Genomic DNA, 19,373 nt, shown 5'->3' with positions numbered 1-19,373 from the left:
TAGTAACAATAATTAAGTACAACTAGTATTAGTTAAGTAACGTAACTAGTATTACTAACGAACATAGAGTAGTTACTTAATTTATTATTATATATATATATATATATATATATATATATATATATATAATCAAAAATTTACTTGAACTACCTAGCTTGATATCATGTAGAAGGAAACAAAACAATACAACAAAGTAAATATTGTAAGCCTTTTCCTCTTATGAGTAATTTGACAAAGTTGAACAATAAGTCACTTTTGTTGATTGACTAAATGGTCAACTGATTGCCCATCATTGGTGGATCACCTGAGTCTTGTTTATGTTAATGTGTACCGATTTCACTTGCAGATGGAAGCACATAGGTATGTTTGCAGCCATTTCAAGACCAGGGGTGATCTGTCAACTGTTGCAGTGAAGAGAAATATTTTTGGCTGGCATGGAGTAGATTTAATTTCTATACTTAACAGGCATATATGTTATTTGATTTTTGCAGTGAAAGGGTTAAAATGTCGTATAGTTATCATGCCATGTGATTGAAGTATCTATGTTTCAGATACAGTGATTTAGGAATTATTAATTTTTATTAATGAAGGTCAGGGGTGTCCTTATACAGGTCACCAACCAGGCTTTGAAATTTAAATTGTATGTCAAGATATGAAATGTATGTGAAAGGATATTTATGCATTATTAGAATTGGTTAAATTTAACATGCTAGTACTAGAAATCGTATTTTTTTTGATGATGTGTCTACTTCCCTTGCAGCTTTACAATAACAAAAGAGTGGTGTTTCTGTGTAGATCAGGTTTGAGAACAGGAAAAAATCTGACCTTAGATAATTTTTAAAATTTTTATTAAACTTAACATAATGAAATTATTGAAATAAAAACACGAGTGTTCTGCTGTTTCATTGAGATCTAACGTAAGTGTATTTAGAGCATATTATTATTCCTTATCTGTTGTATTATTTAATAATGATAAAAAAAAATTCTTATTTTACAGCTGATTCGGTTCTTAGTTACTTTGGTTAAGACAAATGGAGTCCCTGGAATTAAACGAAGCCTTCCTCAGGTGTTAAGTAATGAAACTCCCAGCAAAACACCTAGATATTCCAAAGATTTTACCAATGGAGAACCAAGCAGGGTAATTTCAGGTTATAGAGTGATATTCCATCATAATTAGTTAATTGTTTTAACCCTATGGAGACGTGCTATGTGAATTTGACTGATCTTGTAACCACCATGAAACTATACATATTATCTCTGAATGTACTAAGTGTATTTTTTTTAAATTGGCGAAGTATTTTTGGTAAAGAAAAAGAAAACAAATTTTTTCTGTCAGAATTTTTAGTAAAGATTTATCTGTGAATTAATTAAACCTTTACCAAGTCAGTCTGAGTGAAAAGTATTTTTCATGCTTAGAATATAAATATTTGTTTTCATCTTAGTTTTCATATTTCATTTTCATAATCTAGAACCTCGTAAGTTTTTTGGTAAAACTTTATCTCATTTTCTCCATCCTAACACTAAATGTTGCGAAAGTTGAAAAATATGAAATAAAATGAAAAATACCATTTTCTTTATTAAATAGCTGCAGGTTATAACAGACAATTACAATAATTTTTCTAAACGACTTCAGTCTTTACTGTTTTATTGCTCTTTGGACCATGTCTAACTAGTATAACAGGAAAAAATCACCCAACAACAGCTCAGAATAAACAAGCTATTGAGTTGCATAACACACAGCAGCCCAAGTGCATTTTGTTCATTTAAGTTTGTTAAACAAGTATATAACAATAATGAAAATTTTTACATGAAAACAAACAAACTTAGCACTTACTTTACCTTGAGGACTTTTGCACTTGGATGCATGAGTTAATATATCAAGCACTAGAATAGAATCTTCCTAAACTACTATAATGTATGTTTTTCTAACCTATAAATCGGTTAAAGAAATTCCATTACTGCTCTGAGCAACACCTTTAGTCTAAATACATCAAGCTCTCTCCGTAAAGTATCAGCTTTGACTGCTAAAAATCACAGTTGTGTGATATAGCTTAGAATATACTCTTTCTATTGATTTTAAAAATGCCCAATGTTAGAGAGAATTCCACATTTCTTAAAAGATAGGATATGGGAGGAGTGTGTCAATGTGAGTTACAAATACAGTGGTGTGTCAGTAAAGGAAGTAGGTAAGAGACTGAAATTTTGTATTCTGGCTTGTCAATACCTGTAGTATTTCTTTCTGAGTGGTAGAGTAACGAGAAGCTCTTATAATTGAAGAGAAAAATCTGTAAATGAGATTTCAGAGCACCACAGTGACATGTAGGTCAGAGGTGCAGATTAAGTATTTATTTAAATATTTCCTTTTGAAACTTGGAAATTAAATCTTAGATAATATAAAAAAAGCCAAGTTTATTAACATAGTTAAATTTTGAATGTCACTCTGTTAAAAAAAATAAAATAAAATAAAAAAGGAAGAAACGTGCACTTTGAACCCTCCATAGGGTTAATGTATGTAAATTATGATATCTAAGATAAATGTACTTTTAGGTTTCCACTTGACATGTAAGGTCTGAAGGTACAACAAATGCTTAGTGAGATGGGACATTTAACAGCTTTTACAAAAATCTGCCTTTCTAGCAGTTATCAGTAGTATATTTTGTATTTGTTTATTTATCATTACTAAAGCAATGAAATGATTTCATAAGAAATTAAGAAACCTTTCTTAAGAAAAGTTATATGCATCTTTCTTATTGTACTTTTTATTATACTTTAATTTCCTGCATCAAATGTATTGAGAAATAGGTAAGATTTAATTAAAATTGCAAAGAAATTGTTGTTATATGTTCCATGTAATTATTGTCATAAAATTTAGGAATATATTTTAAGCAAAATTCCACATATTTTAAAAAAAGGCTTTCACTTTAACCCCTTACCTGCCTTGGCCATTTTGTCTTACCATGAGGGCCAAATCACATTTGTGAATTGAAAAAATTATAGAGAACTTATCTTTTATTGGATTTCAGATTTTATTTTTTTGTAAACAGTAACATGATATTCAATTATTTGTACAAAATTGTATTATTTAATGAAGTTTAAAGAGAAATTTTATTTTAAAAAATCCCAAAATACATTTGAGACTAAATAAGCTCCCTCTGACAAGAAAATTTTTTTACAAATGTTTCCTTGCACTTCAGTGCTGGTCCTGCCATCTCTGATTGGTATCTAAACCTTTTTCTAGTCTGTTTTCTTTATAAAACAGCGTCTGGGTGTGTTAAACCTCAGTTGTAAAACTTTTAGCTAATCATAGTCGAAGGCATCAATTTCAATACCATGTTATTCCAATCTCTGTATTTCACATTTGACAAATCATAGGATGATAAGCAAAGCACATGACGAAATGTTTGCAATATGAATGTGGGTGGTGCTTATTATAGTAACTTTCATTTTATGTGGAGGTTGTATTTAGTATTGGTCAATAGTACTTTTTTATAAGCCTTAGAAAACTTGCTTCTGGAAAAAACTGCATGGGATGTATATGACTTTTATTATTTTTCTATAGTAGCTTAAGTCATGCTGTATCATATATCTATTTATATTTATCATAGGTATATTTTTTAGGAAAGAAGTTGATCCACGAATGTTAGAGTTAAGAGCTATCAAGTGGAAATGCAAGGTCTTTATGTGAATTAGGCTTAGCATTTTGAACTGAAAGAATTTGTGATTTCTTATATTCTTTAGCATTTAAATTAGTAGTTTTAAGTTCAATAATTTAGCATAATTTTATATTTAGTTTATAATAATAATAATAACTTGATTCAGTATTTAGAATGATAAGCTTGTGTGATTTGTATGTATTACTACTAGTACCAGTACCACATAATAATTTTATATATTTCCTTCTTACTATCTTTACTTTGTAGTAAGACCCACACTTCTGATGTTGTTGCTTTAGAATAGAAATAGTCTAGCTGATATATATATATATATATATATATATATTATATAAAGTTTATTACTGATATTTTGCAAATGATGTACAAGTGACAACATAAAACCCATATGTTGGTTGTGAAACAGACTAAATACATTCGTCTCAATAATGCAGGGGAAGCAATGAGAATCTCACAGTTGGGTGTCTCAATACACTGAATAGCTTAAGTTTTGAATTCCAATATAAATCTTGCCTATAATGAAAGGAGTGTGGCCAGGACTAATCATTTAAGTGCTGTAAAGTAATTTTCTTTGTAATTAATGGTGTCTGTATCATTTGGTAATCTCTTCTAACAGGATGTATCAAGTAACTAGGGTCAGGCAGTGTTATTCAGACCACCTGTACTGAAACTATTACATACGTTCGCTATTGTGGCAATTAGTTTTGTCTGTATAGTGAAACAACAAACAAGGACATATGTTGAAATAAACTTGTTTGAAAGTTCAAAGAAATGACATTCAAGTACCGAAAAGCTTTCTTATTCTCATATCTACAGTAATGTTCAAATGTGCCTGCATTGGACTGAATGAGAGTGACCACCAACAGGCATGATAGTTTATAGCAAATGTACGAAGTTCACGCTGCTAACCTCACAATTTATTCGGCACAGTAAACAAAAGTACAGCTGCAATGAAACATAAACATGAAATCCTAGTTAAAAATAAAAATACTTGTTTAGGTTTACCTAGAAATATTATTTTCTGGTCTTGTGTATTACTTGAAACCATAAGGAGAGTACGTGATAATTAAAAATAGACAAAATTTACATTTTATAGATGATAAAAAGTTTTGAGGGATTTTAAAATAATGTACTAAAACATAAAAAGTAATAAGTTCAAATCTGGAAGAAATATAAATATCGTAATCATTTCTTTAAATACCATTTCCTAATGTAATTTTCCAAGATATTAAAGATCATAATGCAAAAAAAGTAATTTTATCAAAAGTAACAGGCTTTGTGTTTCTTAAACTACATGCATTTATGAAAGTTGTTATGAAATTTCAAACAATTTCATTCACTAGTTTTATTGTTGGAATGAAATATAGCAAGACTTGCTTTGGCTACTCAGAAGGTTAGTAGCTGGTGGTCATCGGGTTAAACATTGGGGAAAAGTATTTATACAAAGGAATTCTAATATTGCCATATGCTCTGTATTTTATATAATGTTAGCAAAAGAGAAAGGTTTTGCTACTGCTGCATTTCAGTACTATTGTTTTTTATTTTAAGCTTGTGTAAATTATCTTGACAAATGTATGTTAGAGATATTTTGATTTATTAAAGGGTACCATGTTAACTTTAGAAAATACCCAACAGGCCAGACAGAGGTTTTGGGGCCAATAAGGAATGACAGTAGTGGAATATTTTTTTTTTTGAAGTGAAGCAAAATTTAAATAATTTACAATAATTACTGTACAAGTATTTTTTCATCTTAAATGTCATTTCATTTCTAATAAGGATATTTAATGAGTCAATTTAATATTTTATTAAAAATCACTTAATAGTGATTTGATCATATCTATTTATTACTCAAGTATATTATTAAATGTATGAAGCCACAGATTGAATGAACTTGTCACAGTTATCTGAGAGTTTATAATATTTCTGAGATATGATAAAACCCTAACAATGTAAATCAGTTGTAAAATTTGATTAGTTATAATTAGTAATAAATATAATCAAAGTGTAATTAATATTTTTGCAATCTCAAGTATCCGTGTATTTCTGTTATAAAGGCTTGAAAAGTTTGAAAAGCATGCCTTCTTGCCATATTTGTAATTACCATCAAAATAACACAGTATATTCTACAAGAATTAATAAGCATTCAAGTGAGTCTCATGTCAAAAGTGATATAATTAACTTTCACTTTAGTTTCAGGTGAATTAAAAATGTTTTACATAAAAATTTGAAAAGGAATTTTGAGAATTTTTTAAAATTCAACTTCATAATGTGAAACATGTACTTCCATAAATAATAGGCAGATAAATGTTCCATGTACCAGCCCATTTTGAAGCCACTGAACATTGTCACTGGTTTTATTTTTTTGAATTCTGGGAAAAGTAACTTGACATTACATGATATCACTAATTTTCATGATGGACGGTTATTGTTGTTTTACAGTCTGGTAAAAGTATCTTGGCAATAGATTTTAATGATAGAGAGTTGTTATTGATTTTTAGTCTAGAAAAAGTACCTGAACAATAGATGATGTTGCTGATTTTCATGATGGAAGGTTGTTTTTCAGATTGGTAAAAGTACATTAACACTGGTATTAATGATGGAGGAGTATTTTTGCTTTTTAGTGTTAAAAAAAATGTCTTTTTTTTTTCAGTCTAAAAACAGTACTTTGACAATACGTGATGTCACCGATTTCCTCGACGGAGGAGTTGTCAGTCAAGACCCTCATCCTATTGTTACTTCTCCTGAGACCATTTCTCCAGATAATGTGACCTCACCTGATGAAACAGTATGTTTTTCTCCAGATAACCTTGAGACTTTAACTAACTGTGATTCAGTGTAAGTATCTGTACAAAACCACATTTAAGATTTTATCATTAACTGTGTGAGTTAAGTATATGCTTACAATTGTGAAAGTGCATCTGATAGTAAAGTTATCTTTAAGGGGAGATATTACTCTAGTAACATAATTAATACTATATCCAAATTTCAAAGACTCGTTGATGTTTATATTACTGTGACATTGTTCTTTTGTTGGGCAGTTCCTTTAAGTTATTCGGTGAAAATAGGCCAAGTCTAGTCCATATAATGAAGCAAAGTTTATTTCTTTCTTATAATTTTTACAAGTTGTCTTCACTTGTACAGTGTTGAAACTTGTAGGCCTAAGGAAATCCCATGCTTATTTTACTTATACTAATAAAAAAATTAAACTTGTACAATTTCATGGCTGATTTATCATGTAACTCAATAAATGTGATGACTAAATATGGATTAATATACTTCACTGAAGCTTTATCTTTGCTGAATTACTGAAAAAACTAACTTAATACTCACACTTCACCACTTGCTGGTTCACTTATTTATAACTAATCCTTGTTTTACATATATATTGCAAAGCCTCTAGATCATTACATCATCATTACAACCAGCAACTCCCTCTAACAAACAAATTGTATCTTGAAAACATTGTTTATAACACTATCTCTTCTTGGGTTGGGAAGTACCTTGAACAATCCTAATACAAAAATAAAACCCCACACTAAACTGTCCATTCACCAAGCCTTCTTCGTGATTTTCTCTTCCAAGGCCCATGATATATTTTTAAATAAAAAATCTAATGACAAACTTTGAATAAATAAATTTTGATTAATTGTAATATTTTTTTTTTTACACCGCTCTACTTCATATCATTCATTTGACTTTTTCATTCTGTAGAACACCATCCAAAAGTCCTTAAACAGCATAAAGGCTGTAAAAAGTTAATTATTATTTCATAGATATTCCTTACCTTTACTGAAATATCTGAATGATGCTGGCTTAAATGTCTCTTCAGATGTATGTTGTTCTGTCCTGACAGCCTGTAGCCACATTGTTTTCTTCATTTGTAATAATAAGTTTTAAAAAAATTTTATTTATTTTTTTGTCGTGTATAAAATATTGCCACATATCTTTTTATTCAAACAGAAAGCATTTACTCGATAATGTTTAGCTAGCATTAGGTATACTGTATCAACCATAGATTTAAAAAGTATATCGGCCAAACACCAGCCAAGAATTTGGCATGCATCAAACAATGGATTTTGTTTTGCCCACAACTAATTTTAATGATTGCAGCTGGTGAACCATTTGTAAAAGTCATGGGTTGGGTGGAATTTCAACAGCTTGTTTTCATAAGTATTTTCATCAAGAAAGCTAATTTTAATCTATTCTTAGTCAGTTATTGTAACTGATTTGTGGGGTCCCTATTGTCATCATCATCATTCTGGAAGATTTTCATGCACTAATCACCATTGTTGACAAAAAAAAACTACAAACATTTTCATCTAAATATTCATCAATACAATTATCACTGATTCCATTAGCTTGTTTTCTTTTTTAATAAACATAATGGAAATTTTCTTCTATTATGGGGGGGGGGAGACCAAGCATTTGGCTTCTGATTTTGGCAATCAACCAGAAGCACAGCATTTTATCTTGCAAACTTGATAGTTTCAGGTTGATTTTAGAAGTGATTACTTCTGCAAGAAAGAAACTAAGTGCTCCATGCAATGTATGTAGAGCATTTGTTGTAATTACACAAAACTTTTGGTGAATGTTTTTACACTAAGAATGATAAATGTGTAATTGTTCCTTGTCCTCACTATATTATTTACATTTCTTTAGGTATAGGAGAGCAATTTGATATTTCTAAAGATAATACCAGAATGAATTAAGTCATGAGTAGAGCTTATGTTCAATCAACAGTATTGTGTTCATGTGGAAAAAGCATCCAATATCTAATAAAGTAACCTGACTGTTTTGGGGATATAATAAAAAAATATATATATAGTATCGTTTATTTACTTTATTGTATTTACTTTTTTGATGGAGAGTGATTTTATATATATATAAATAAAACGATAATTTGTTTATCACAGAAATATATTTTCAGATGCTTTTGATGTAAAGGAATTTATTATTGTTGTTATTGATATAAAAAAAGTAAATGTCACAAGAGAGAGCTAAACTGGAAAGTTGCTAATTGGGTAGAAGAGGGTTAAATTGATTTTTAACATAACAAAATGTATTTTTGCAGTGAATGTCATAAAAATGTACACATTACAATATTAAATAAGTTCTTCTGTGGTAGTAATTCTTAATTTTTGTCTGTTTGTTTTTGTTTTTTTTTAAATCATTTTTTGTAGTTTGTGAACACAAACTTAAAGCTGTGCAAAGAATATGTGCATGTAAGTATTATTATTAGAGAGAGAGGACTATATGTTGTTTGTTATTTTGTTTTTTGAAGGGATCCCAAATCAATTCAAGGAGCTGATACTAACTCTGAAGGTATACTTGAACCTTACCTTTCTGATGCCCATTTAGATAAACCTGAATTATTTGATGCAAATGAACCAGAACCAAGCACATGTGCCATCAGTTCTACACTAAATACTCCATCTCCACCTCATGTTTCTTCTCCCGTTTCTTTACTTTCAAGTCCCGACAGTATGGTTTGTTGTACTTCATTACCAACCCCTGTCTGTGTGGAGTCGAATAACAACAGCAATCAACATGAAGATGGGGGTGTTGTACAAAGTGTCACAGAAAAAAATAAGTCATCTAACCAAGAGAAAGAGCTTCAGTTGTCAATATCTGAACCCGTGAAGTTGAGGTTGGTATATTTGAAATACAGATCTTACATAAATCCTCTTAGTATAAAATGCATCATTATCAATCAAGCTAGAAACAATATTTCACTTGAGAGCTTTTCAAGAATTTATAGCTTTCAGGAGAGAAAGTTTCTGTAATCAACATTTATGCAAGTTTCTGCAGTATTACATTATTTATTACATAAGTTATTTTGAGTAAATTCCTGAAAATATACACGTGTTTTTTGTGTTTGATCTCTTTATTTTTGTATTTTATTTTGCATCTAGAAATTAAAAGTTTTTAGAATAAATGCTGTAACCATATATTTTTGGCAGGTGCGTCATCTATACTGTAAAACAATGTGTTTGTGTTTATCTGTACATAAAAAAATTCCAACTTACCAACCTCTGATCACCAATTACTTCATTTGAAACTTAGATTCATTATGAATACTCTGCCTAAACAACCTATCAAAGAATACATTATTCACATGTTTTATGATGTAATCATTTCCTAGTTAATGACAGTTTTTAAATTTAATCTTCACTCAAAATGTGCACTAAAGAAGTTAAACTGATCATCTTAAAATACAACTTTTGTTTTTTCTCCCTTAGACAAAACTTCACTGACTACTTAGAAGATATTGAGACTGAACTTGATTGGTTCCAAAAGATACTGTCACAAGATTCTTTGAATATTGATGCAAGTAGACTAAATGGGGTAAATAGTCAATGTTTACTATAATGCTATTTAAAATAGATTGGATTTTCATATAATCGTAATTTAACATTAATGTAGAAACAATGCATAGAACTGTATATAGTTTTGTATTTTTGAAGTTTAGTAACCATTGGTTGCTATTACTGACAATGAAGTAGTTAATTTTTATCTTTAAACATTACTCTATGCATTTTCTTAATGTTAAATCAACCTTTATTGTACATAGTTTTGAATATTTTTCTTAATATTGCAAAGTAAGTGTTTATGTTGTTTATTATTTAGTTAATAGATAATATCAATTGAAATATTAATGTGTTTTGTTATAAAACTCTTTCGTTTCAATTGTTTCACAGTTTAGTTTTATCAGATGTATATTCATAAAATATTTATCTATATTTTGATTCTGTATAATAATGTCAAGAGAATTACTACTATTTCCATTATTAATCATTCTCTGTAGTAATAGCAAAAAACAAAGAGCAAACCTGGAAATAGGGCTGAGAAATTGTCCAATTGCTGGTTGTTAAATGTAGCTGCTGAACAAAACTTTTAGACCTAATGTTCCTAACTAATCACAGAAAGTTTTTAAGAAGTCTTAAAATCATCATTATTTCTAAAGACAAAAAAGTATATATAAATATAATTTTTAAGACATAAGATTAATAGAACATTAAGAGAGAGGTTTTACTGTTCCCTCACAATTTCCAATGTTTATTTTTATCATATTTCAAAGTTAATTCCAAGATGGCAATTGTTGAAAGAAATTGTATGTAACACTTAATATTTGTTTCTCTTTAGAATTTCTGTGATAACAAAATCTAATCTTTAAAAAAAAAATTTCTTACTAAAATATTTTAATGAATTCATAACCAAACTGTATATGTGAGAATAAATCATACTTATGTATGAAATAATGATTATTTTTTTATTGTTTTCCCCTTTTTTTGTTTTTGTAACTTCCTAATATTATTTTGATTAATAATACACTACTATTATCTGCGGACTTACCACAGGTAGCCCATTGTGTAGCTTTATGCTTAATTACAACCAACCAACATTTTTCTTCCTGAAAAATTTCAAGATTAATAGTTTCACTAATATGCAATTCTCTTTCTTTGTAAAACATAGCATAAAGAGAACTAGGTTTTGAGTTTTTTGTTCATCATTGTTAAGTAACACCTTTTTTCGTTCTGTGTATGATTGTAAATATTCTTCACCTCCTAAACAACAACAAAAAATGTAGATGAGATGATTTGATATTCTGTAATCCTTTTTTCTCCTTTGTTTTTATTTCATTGTGGTTTTTTTTGGTTATCGCAATTCCAGTTTGTAACAGTATTTCTCAGTAAATTTTGAAGATTAATGATTACATCAGTGACATAATTAAAAACACAATTGTAAACAGCATAATCTTGCTACCTTTAAAAGTTATGGTTTAAAAACCGAAAGTTGACAAAGCATTAGAAACCAGTATGCCTAAAATTTGTGGCATTAGGCAATGACAAACGATAGATTTGAAATGCTTTTTTTTTTCACATCTTTGGTGTGGTATCCAAAATGAAAATGTTAAGAGGAATGTAAAAACCAAAAATTTGCAGCTTAAATGATTTTTATCACAAATGGAACTGATTTCTAATATGTTACCAGCTTTTTTTAAAGTGTTACTGAAAAATAAATTAAAATAATCTCGCTACCTTCCACAGTCAGAATAGGAATAATATCAGCCATAAATGTTGAATATATAGGAAAACTTGGAATCTCAGTTTAATAATCTCACTCCCTTCTGCAGTCAGAATAGGAATAATATCAACCATAAATGTTGAACATATAGGAAAAACTTGGAATCTCAGTTTCCAGGCCTGACCTGAATCCAATAAAATAACTTTACTGTGATGAAATGTTTATGTACATAGCTTGTTGTATTTAATTATTTTATTACTTCAACTCCCCAAAATTTGCTCTAATGGAAGATATAATCACTGATGAAGAAAAGAAGATTAAAAGACTTTAAATATAATCATAGATCCTCAAAGTGAATTAATCTCATTTCTTGAAGCACTGTTTCATCCTTTATTAGTAGTTGCTGAATCAATCACAAAATTGTTTAAATGCATAATAACAAATTTAATTGTTTAGAGCAAAGTTTGGGTGTGAAAAGTTGAGGTTAGGATTCCTTAAGTTTAGAAAAAGTTGTGAAATTTATAATAATAAAAATAAGCCCTTCAGTTGGGTCTCACAACATGACTTGTGTGAAAGCCTTGGCTCAGATTGCCAAAAATAAATTTTAATAAGGTTGTTTTGCATTTGTTAAAATTTTGATTTAAAGAACGGATGCAGAACAGAAAAGGAAAGTACTAGATGTTTTTCATTTCAGACCATTAGAAATCTTTTGATGCAGAATACAGAACAAGATGCAAATAACAGCAAGAGGCAGAATAGCAAAGTAAGCAAAGCACTATAGTTCGTTTAAAAGAAAAGCTTTGGGACTGGAGAACTAGGATAATTTTATGTTTGCTGCTGTATCTAGGAGCTAGGAAGCATGACTTTCCAATCTCCCTGTTAAGGTTGAAACACATAAAACTGTCCTATAGTTTTTCTAACAATGTATATGTGTTTATCCTTTATCCACTAGTTAAATCAACGTGACTGACTTTCACATTACTGATCTGCAGATTGTCCAGTGGCTTCTTAAATGAAGAACTAATTTTTTTTCAGAAACAGAATTGTTAAACATAACTTAATAAATTACTTTTAAAGAAATTGATTTATAGTCTTTGATAAGTACCGTTACATGAAATACCTTGCAACACAAATCAGTAAAATTGTGAGGCTAGCCAGTGATGATTTCCTGATTGCTACGACAAAAGTAGTTTTCCAATTATATTTACAACCTCTGTTTACGAGCACATAAATTTCTCCTTGTACAGATTTAATGATATAAGTAATTAAACAAAAGTTAAATGTGAGGAAGTAAAAAGGTTTCTCCAAACCTGTTCCTCTTTCAGTGGTTTTGCTAGACGGTAGATAGGGACAGTGGGAATCTTATTAATCCACTCTTGTTATTACTGATTAGATGATGAGGCATTGGCTACCTTAAGAGAGTCATACATATGTGCATGAATTAGTTTTCACCTGGATTTAATTTGTTTACATAATAGCTGTGTTACTTGAAGTAAGACATAATGTACATGATTATGATCAGGTCAGTGATTGTGAGTTTTCAGAAAAATACAGACAATTGTTACTTTATTTACTATGTTCATTTCAGAAAATGTAAAGTTTGTTAATGAATCTTTTCCACATGAAATTTTGTATTTGCATGAATACTTTAGTATGTTGGATGTATTATTGCTGGTTGAAATTACTTTTATTGTACAATAGCTTGTCATATTGTAAAAGGTCTTATAAATTATTATTGGAATTGTGTTGCAAGTTTGGCCAATAAGAGTGGTCCCATGGTGTCATTATTAGGTTTGGTATACGAGTGACAGAAACATTAAAATAGCCTTCCAAGATGTTCTAAATGTTTTATATGCCAAATGGAATCTTCTGAAATTGTGTTTGGTTATATTAATAATCTTCTAAACGGGATTGGGACAACAGTAAGCCTACAGACTTACAACACTAAAATCCAGGGTTCCATTCTCCGCAGATAGCTGGTGTGGCTTTGCTCTAAAACAAACAAACATAGCATTTTTATTTTTATTTTGGGTTTGTAGTTTTTGGATAATTTGTAATAAATTTAGCATGTGAGTGGGTTTCTGTTCAGATATTAGCATTGTGTTATTTTTCACTAAAATATTCTAATTAAAACTTGCTACTTAATTCAATGTTACCAAACTTTAGCACTTCTTCAGGCATATAAGGAGAATCAAGATGTTCTGTTCATCATAAAAAAAAAAAAGATTTAGCTATTCCATAGTAAGTTTGCTAACAAATGTTTCAGTTAATGGAATAAAATGCTTTTGAGCAAAAGAACAATTAGTCAAACTCAATCCGTCTGACACCCCTGACACTTATTTTTCTTTTCTAAAGAATGTGTGACTGTTTTTTAGTTAATTACTCAAATTTTTTTCTTTATTTGATTAAGCATAATGAGCCGGTTATGTAAACCATTCATTTTAGTTTAATACCGTATTAAGTTTCTGAATAAAATATATTGACAGTTGTAGAATTGAAAATAAATGACTAAATTACATTGATCAAGTGTGACATGAATAAACAAAATTCAGTAAATATATACATTGAAAGATTATATTACAGACGTATGCATTTGCTTATTTTATTTTCAGATAGGAAGCTAGGTACTTTGTTATAGTTTTTTTTGTTTATCTCTATTTATGTGCTTTGTGTAAACGCAAGGTATTTTGTATAAGACCTAAGTACACGAGAAAGATGAAGCAGAGCAGTTTGGAAATGCAGTAATTATGATATTGCAAATTGGAGATAGTGGAAGGATAATATGGGAATTAATATGAAATAGAAATAATACATTATAAATCAGTATAGGCAGAGGAAGAGGTGCAAGAAGTAAAAGTAGGTAAGAGGAAATAAGTATTAAGAATCAGTGTAGAATACAGAAAGATGATGTGAACTAGTATAATTATAAAAGTTAAACCAAAATGTTAATAAGTGGCTTTGACTAAAAGTTAACTTCAGAAATTAGTCTAAACTAGATAAAATAAGAGGTATAATATAAAATTATGTTAGCCAAATTTTTAAGGACCTATATTAAAGATTAAAGAATTACATAAATGAATGACTTTCCATGTTAACTAAACTATAAACCCTAACAAATTTCAGGTATTCAGTGATGATGCCAAGTCTACAAACACAAAACTGGTAAGAATATGACCTTTTCTTCTGAGACTTACGTTGTTTTTTTTTTACATTTTAACAAATAAATAAATGCTGTAACTTGCCCCTTCTAATTTTTCTGCTGGGTCCAAGTGATATGATTATGAACTAATTATAATTTCTTTGAGAATTTCTACATATAAGCTTTTAAAGTAAATGTAAGAAATTAGCACAGGTATTAAAGTAGTTTGGTAAAAGATGTATCTATCCAACTTACTCAAACTATAGAAGAAAGTATACTGAAACCTTCCTATACATCTATTTAATTGTACAACAGTGAATAAAAACTTGTAACTCTGGTGACTTAGCTATACTTAGCCTTGACTGGAAGATGCATTTATTTGCGATTGCTTAAAATTCACTTCTGATCCCACTGACCAGAAAGGTTGGAGAGAGAGAGATATAGCAATGATGTTGTCTGTCCATCTATCTGTAGATACTATAACTAGAGTTCTAAACAGGAACGTTAATCTGATTTCACAGGTCACTTCCCTGAAGCTGGGGAAAAACTAATGATTTTATGGTTAAAAAGAAGGGTCAAGATTAATATGTCAATAAATAGAAATTTTATGTGCAATAGAAGACATAACTACAAAATACACAAATACCATACATATCAACACACACAAAATAATAGCCAGAGGTATGTATGCATTTTTGCTGAGGGTTATTGTTTAACTTATCAACACACGCAAAATAATAGCCAGAGGTATTTATTCATTTTTACTGAGGGGTATTGTTTTACTTGGTTTGTTTTTCATATCTCTTGCATGCACTGTCCAGCAGTAGTGTAGCTGAGTAGCATGTTTCAGAACATGAAAAAAAAAGTATAATGCAAATAGACTTTCTTTAAATTAAGTATTTTCTTTGTGAAAAAGTCATCCTGTTTCAGTAGTGAATATTTTTAGTTGTGTAGTGTAGAAAAATTGTCATCCTGTTTCAGTAGTGAATAGTTTTAGTTGTGTAGTGTAGAAAAAGTCATCCTATTTCAGTAGTGAATAGTTTTAGTTGTGTAGTGTCGAAAAATAGTTATCCTGCTTCAGTAGTGAATAGTTTTAGTTGTGTAGTGTCAAAAAATAGTCATCCTGTTTCAGTCGTGAATAGTTTTAGTTGTGTTGTGTAGTGTAGAAAAATATAATTCAAGCTAGGGTTTTGAGTAAATTAATAAATCTAAACAAATGAACATTTTTAAGTAACTTTTTTATATGTTTATGGTTTATGAGTGTAAGTTATAGCTTTAAGGTGAATGAGAAAGTAAGATTTTTTCAAGTTATTATATTTAATTATAATTAAATCAATTGTATAGGTTTTAGTGCTGAAATATTGGACAAATGCATCATATTTTTGTGGAAGCTTTACTAGAACTAAAGTGCAATATACAATAAAAACATTTGTACAAAAAAATACACAATCTTAAGGAAGCATTAATGTGCTTAGTGATGTAATTAAAACGTTTCACTCGTTTGTGTTGTGTGCAGTATAATGTTTGTGCTTGTGTTATTATGTATACATATTTCTTTGCCTTGTCTTTGAACATCAGAGGGCTAGTGGGCTAACCCTTTAGTGCTTGCAAGTAAGGCATTTTTAGCAACTCAAAATAATAAATACTTCTACACTCACAAACTAGGTTCGTCCTCAGTCCTAACTTTGGAATATTGGGATGAGCTGCACTTTGGATACCTGTGTAATATTTTATTTTTTAGCTGTATATACTTCCTCATCTCAGATTTGAACTTGAGGCCCCTCACACACTAGGCAAGTGCTCTACAAACTGAGCTTAAAAGTTTAGCCTCCTACCAGTTGCTAGTATGGAACTTTTTAGCAACTCAAGCTCTCCTACATTTGTACAAAAAAATCTTGTATATAAAACTACTTATTTGTGTAGTGTTGGCAGTGATCCAGGAAAGCTAATAACATTGGGCTTCTTTTTTATATTTTTTTGTTGTTTCTAAGATAATTTAGTTATTTTTATATCTGTTGGAATTAAACTTTTTATTCAAGTTGAAGATGAAATTGGAACTTTAAAAAAAAATTGTAGGTTTATATTTTGTAAGGTTTCTTCTGTGCTTCTGTGGAATTTGCTCTGTCTATATATATATATTGTATAACATTTTTAGGATTCAAAGAAGAAGAATAAAGATGTTTCAAATGAGATAAAAGGTCAGTAGTGTGAATTTTTTTCTTAAAAATTGGATAGAAAATATATTCATTTTTTTTATATATATATCTTTTTTTTTTAAACATTTTCTAGTTTATATTTTTTGTTTATATACACATGTGTGTATACTTAGAGACTTAGTAAACTCACATGAAATGGAAATTCTCTACTTTTATTAACTTTGTTTTTACCATGTACATAATTCCTTGTGAAGGATCTCTCTCTTTCTCTCTTCTTCTTCTTCTTTTCTTTTTATATATATATATATATAATCAGCATGTAATTATTGTTGAGAAAATCATGCGGTTGTAATTTAAGTAATTCAAAACAACAATAATGGATCAACTCAGCCATATAATACATTTTTATGATCATCTGTAATTCTAGGAAATGAATTGGTTCAGTACAACCCTGCACTCGTAGCTGGCAGTGACAGCTCAGACAACTTGATTACTCTATTGTATAATCTTTCTTCAGACACCACACCAGTAACTAGTAATAGCTCTCAGACGTCTGAACAATCTGCAGTCACAACGTTGGCCAACAATGGAAATCTTGACTTTCCCATTGCCACTGAAGCTGACATCAGTTTTCCTGAAGTTTCACTAAGCGAAAGTTTTACTGAAGTACCACCTTTGGGAATCGATTCCTTTCTTTATGATGGTGTCTTGTTTAGTGATGATGAAAGCTCAGTGTTGTAAAGTACATCTATGTTATGTATGACTCCCTCCTCCCAATAAAAGAAAAAAAAAATCCAATGTAGGGTTTAGGTTAATATAATAGTCTCACCCCATCTTTCACTTTGTTATAATGTAAAAGATCCTGTCACACTGTTGTTTTGAAAGGTTTTATCTCGGGTATAAATGATTAGGAGGTTTATCATATTCCACAAAAGACCTCTGTATTGCTAACAGTTTTAAATACTTTCATTAGATAAATCACAGCTGACATTTAAAAGTTTTTGGTAATAAGTATAAATAGTTTTTTTATAGTGTTTCTGTAATGCTCAGGCTTTCTGATACTAATAAAATGGGTGTTGTTGTTGTTTTACTTTACAGAGAAAAAACTGAAAGAACTGAGGTGGTGAGATTGTAAATTTGATTTATAACAATACTAAATGTAGCAGTGATGAACTAATGTAAATAACAAGTTAATTGAGGTGTGATACTCTCACCGTAGAAGTGCAGGAAAAGTTTAATAAAGAATTAAACTCTCTGAATGTTGTTTTTTCCATTCTTTTTTAATAATTCATGTGGAGCTCTTTCTACAACTTTAAGTGGTTTATTTCTGTTTTGTTGGTGGTTGTGCAGACACTTACAACCTCCATATTTGAAATTTGAAAAAGGTGGAAAGCAAAAGGTTAAGTTTTCTTTGAAAAGCTGTTCAATCGAGCATTTCATTTTTAAAATTGATAAGAAACAGACGTATTGCATTTAACAGGGCACCAAGAAATGTTGTGTTGAATGATCAGATTGATTTATTATTGGAATTATGTAACTAACTAGGTTATTCCTTGTAAAACGAGAAGTTTGATCTCAAATATTACAGGTGTTTAAATTAAACGTAATGTCAGATTTAATGTTTTAATTCCACATAACTGTTGATGAACATAATAACATCAAATGCTCCAGTTTCTCTACTATACTATTGAAATCTTGACCAAAAATTGGAACAAAGAGTCACAGTTAGAATGTTTTATTTCTTATGAAAAAGGAATACGACTTACAAATGTATGTACATCTATATACTAAAAACCTTATGGTGTAATATGTTTGTGATTATATTCAAAACATTTGTAACTGCACAATAATCATGAAATTTATTACCAGAAGAAAGAGAAGTATTGTGTGACACTGATAAGGTAAAGTGTTATTGTTCATGTAAGCCAGCTTCATACGTGTGTGCCTTTACTAGTCTGTATTAAACACTGGAGTTCTTTTTGGAAATTGTGGAAGCTATGTTTTTCTGTGGATTGAATATTTCAATAATGGTTTTGTTAAAGCATGCTGTATAATATATATATTGTGTATTTTCAATAACTGGTTTTTTGCAATTTATTTTCATACAGGTGTATACCTGCTTGACAGCATGATCAAGGGATAGTAATGTCTTTACATCTTCTTCACTTTTCACTTTTTTTCAATCACTGCTCCAAAGTTTGTTTTACAAATATGCAACATTTAACGTTTTAATAATCATGGCCTTTTATTACTAGAAAAGGAAACTAAAAATATCTAGTACTAGATAGAAAGCCACCTACTTTTTTAATATAAGAAACCAAGACATTATTTAAACTGAAAATTAGACATTCATAACTGTGTCTATTATATTAGTTTTGTGTT

General features: G+C 29.5%; 1 protein-coding gene across 2 annotated transcripts in view; it reads left to right on the top strand.

The window, feature by feature from the left end:
* The window catches only part of LOC106478547 (heat shock factor protein-like), a 33,051-nt gene extending 14,801 nt beyond the window's left edge, over window positions 1–18,250 (top strand). Inside the window, exons 5-12 of one of the 2 annotated variants that reach the window (XM_013939098.2) lie at window positions 998–1,138; window positions 6,322–6,506; window positions 8,953–9,318; window positions 9,911–10,016; window positions 12,391–12,459; window positions 14,820–14,858; window positions 16,991–17,033; window positions 17,419–18,250. In XM_013939098.2, the coding sequence (XP_013794552.1) occupies window positions 998–1,138; window positions 6,322–6,506; window positions 8,953–9,318; window positions 9,911–10,016; window positions 12,391–12,459; window positions 14,820–14,858; window positions 16,991–17,033; window positions 17,419–17,732 (1,263 nt within the window). In that variant the 3' untranslated portion in view covers window positions 17,733–18,250. The remainder of the gene's footprint in view (window positions 1–997; window positions 1,139–6,321; window positions 6,507–8,952; window positions 9,319–9,910; window positions 10,017–12,390; window positions 12,460–14,819; window positions 14,859–16,990; window positions 17,034–17,418) is intronic. The other variant, XM_022382161.1, reaches the window with a different exon arrangement.
* The last annotated feature ends 1,123 nt before the right edge of the window (window positions 18,251–19,373 follow it).

Source organism: Limulus polyphemus, unplaced genomic scaffold (assembly GCF_000517525.1).
Source record: "Limulus polyphemus unplaced genomic scaffold, Limulus_polyphemus-2.1.2 Scaffold223, whole genome shotgun sequence".
NCBI classification, from domain to species: domain Eukaryota; kingdom Metazoa; phylum Arthropoda; class Merostomata; order Xiphosura; family Limulidae; genus Limulus; species Limulus polyphemus.
Note: the sequence above shows the minus strand (reverse complement) of the source record. Positions and strands in the feature narration are given on the sequence as shown.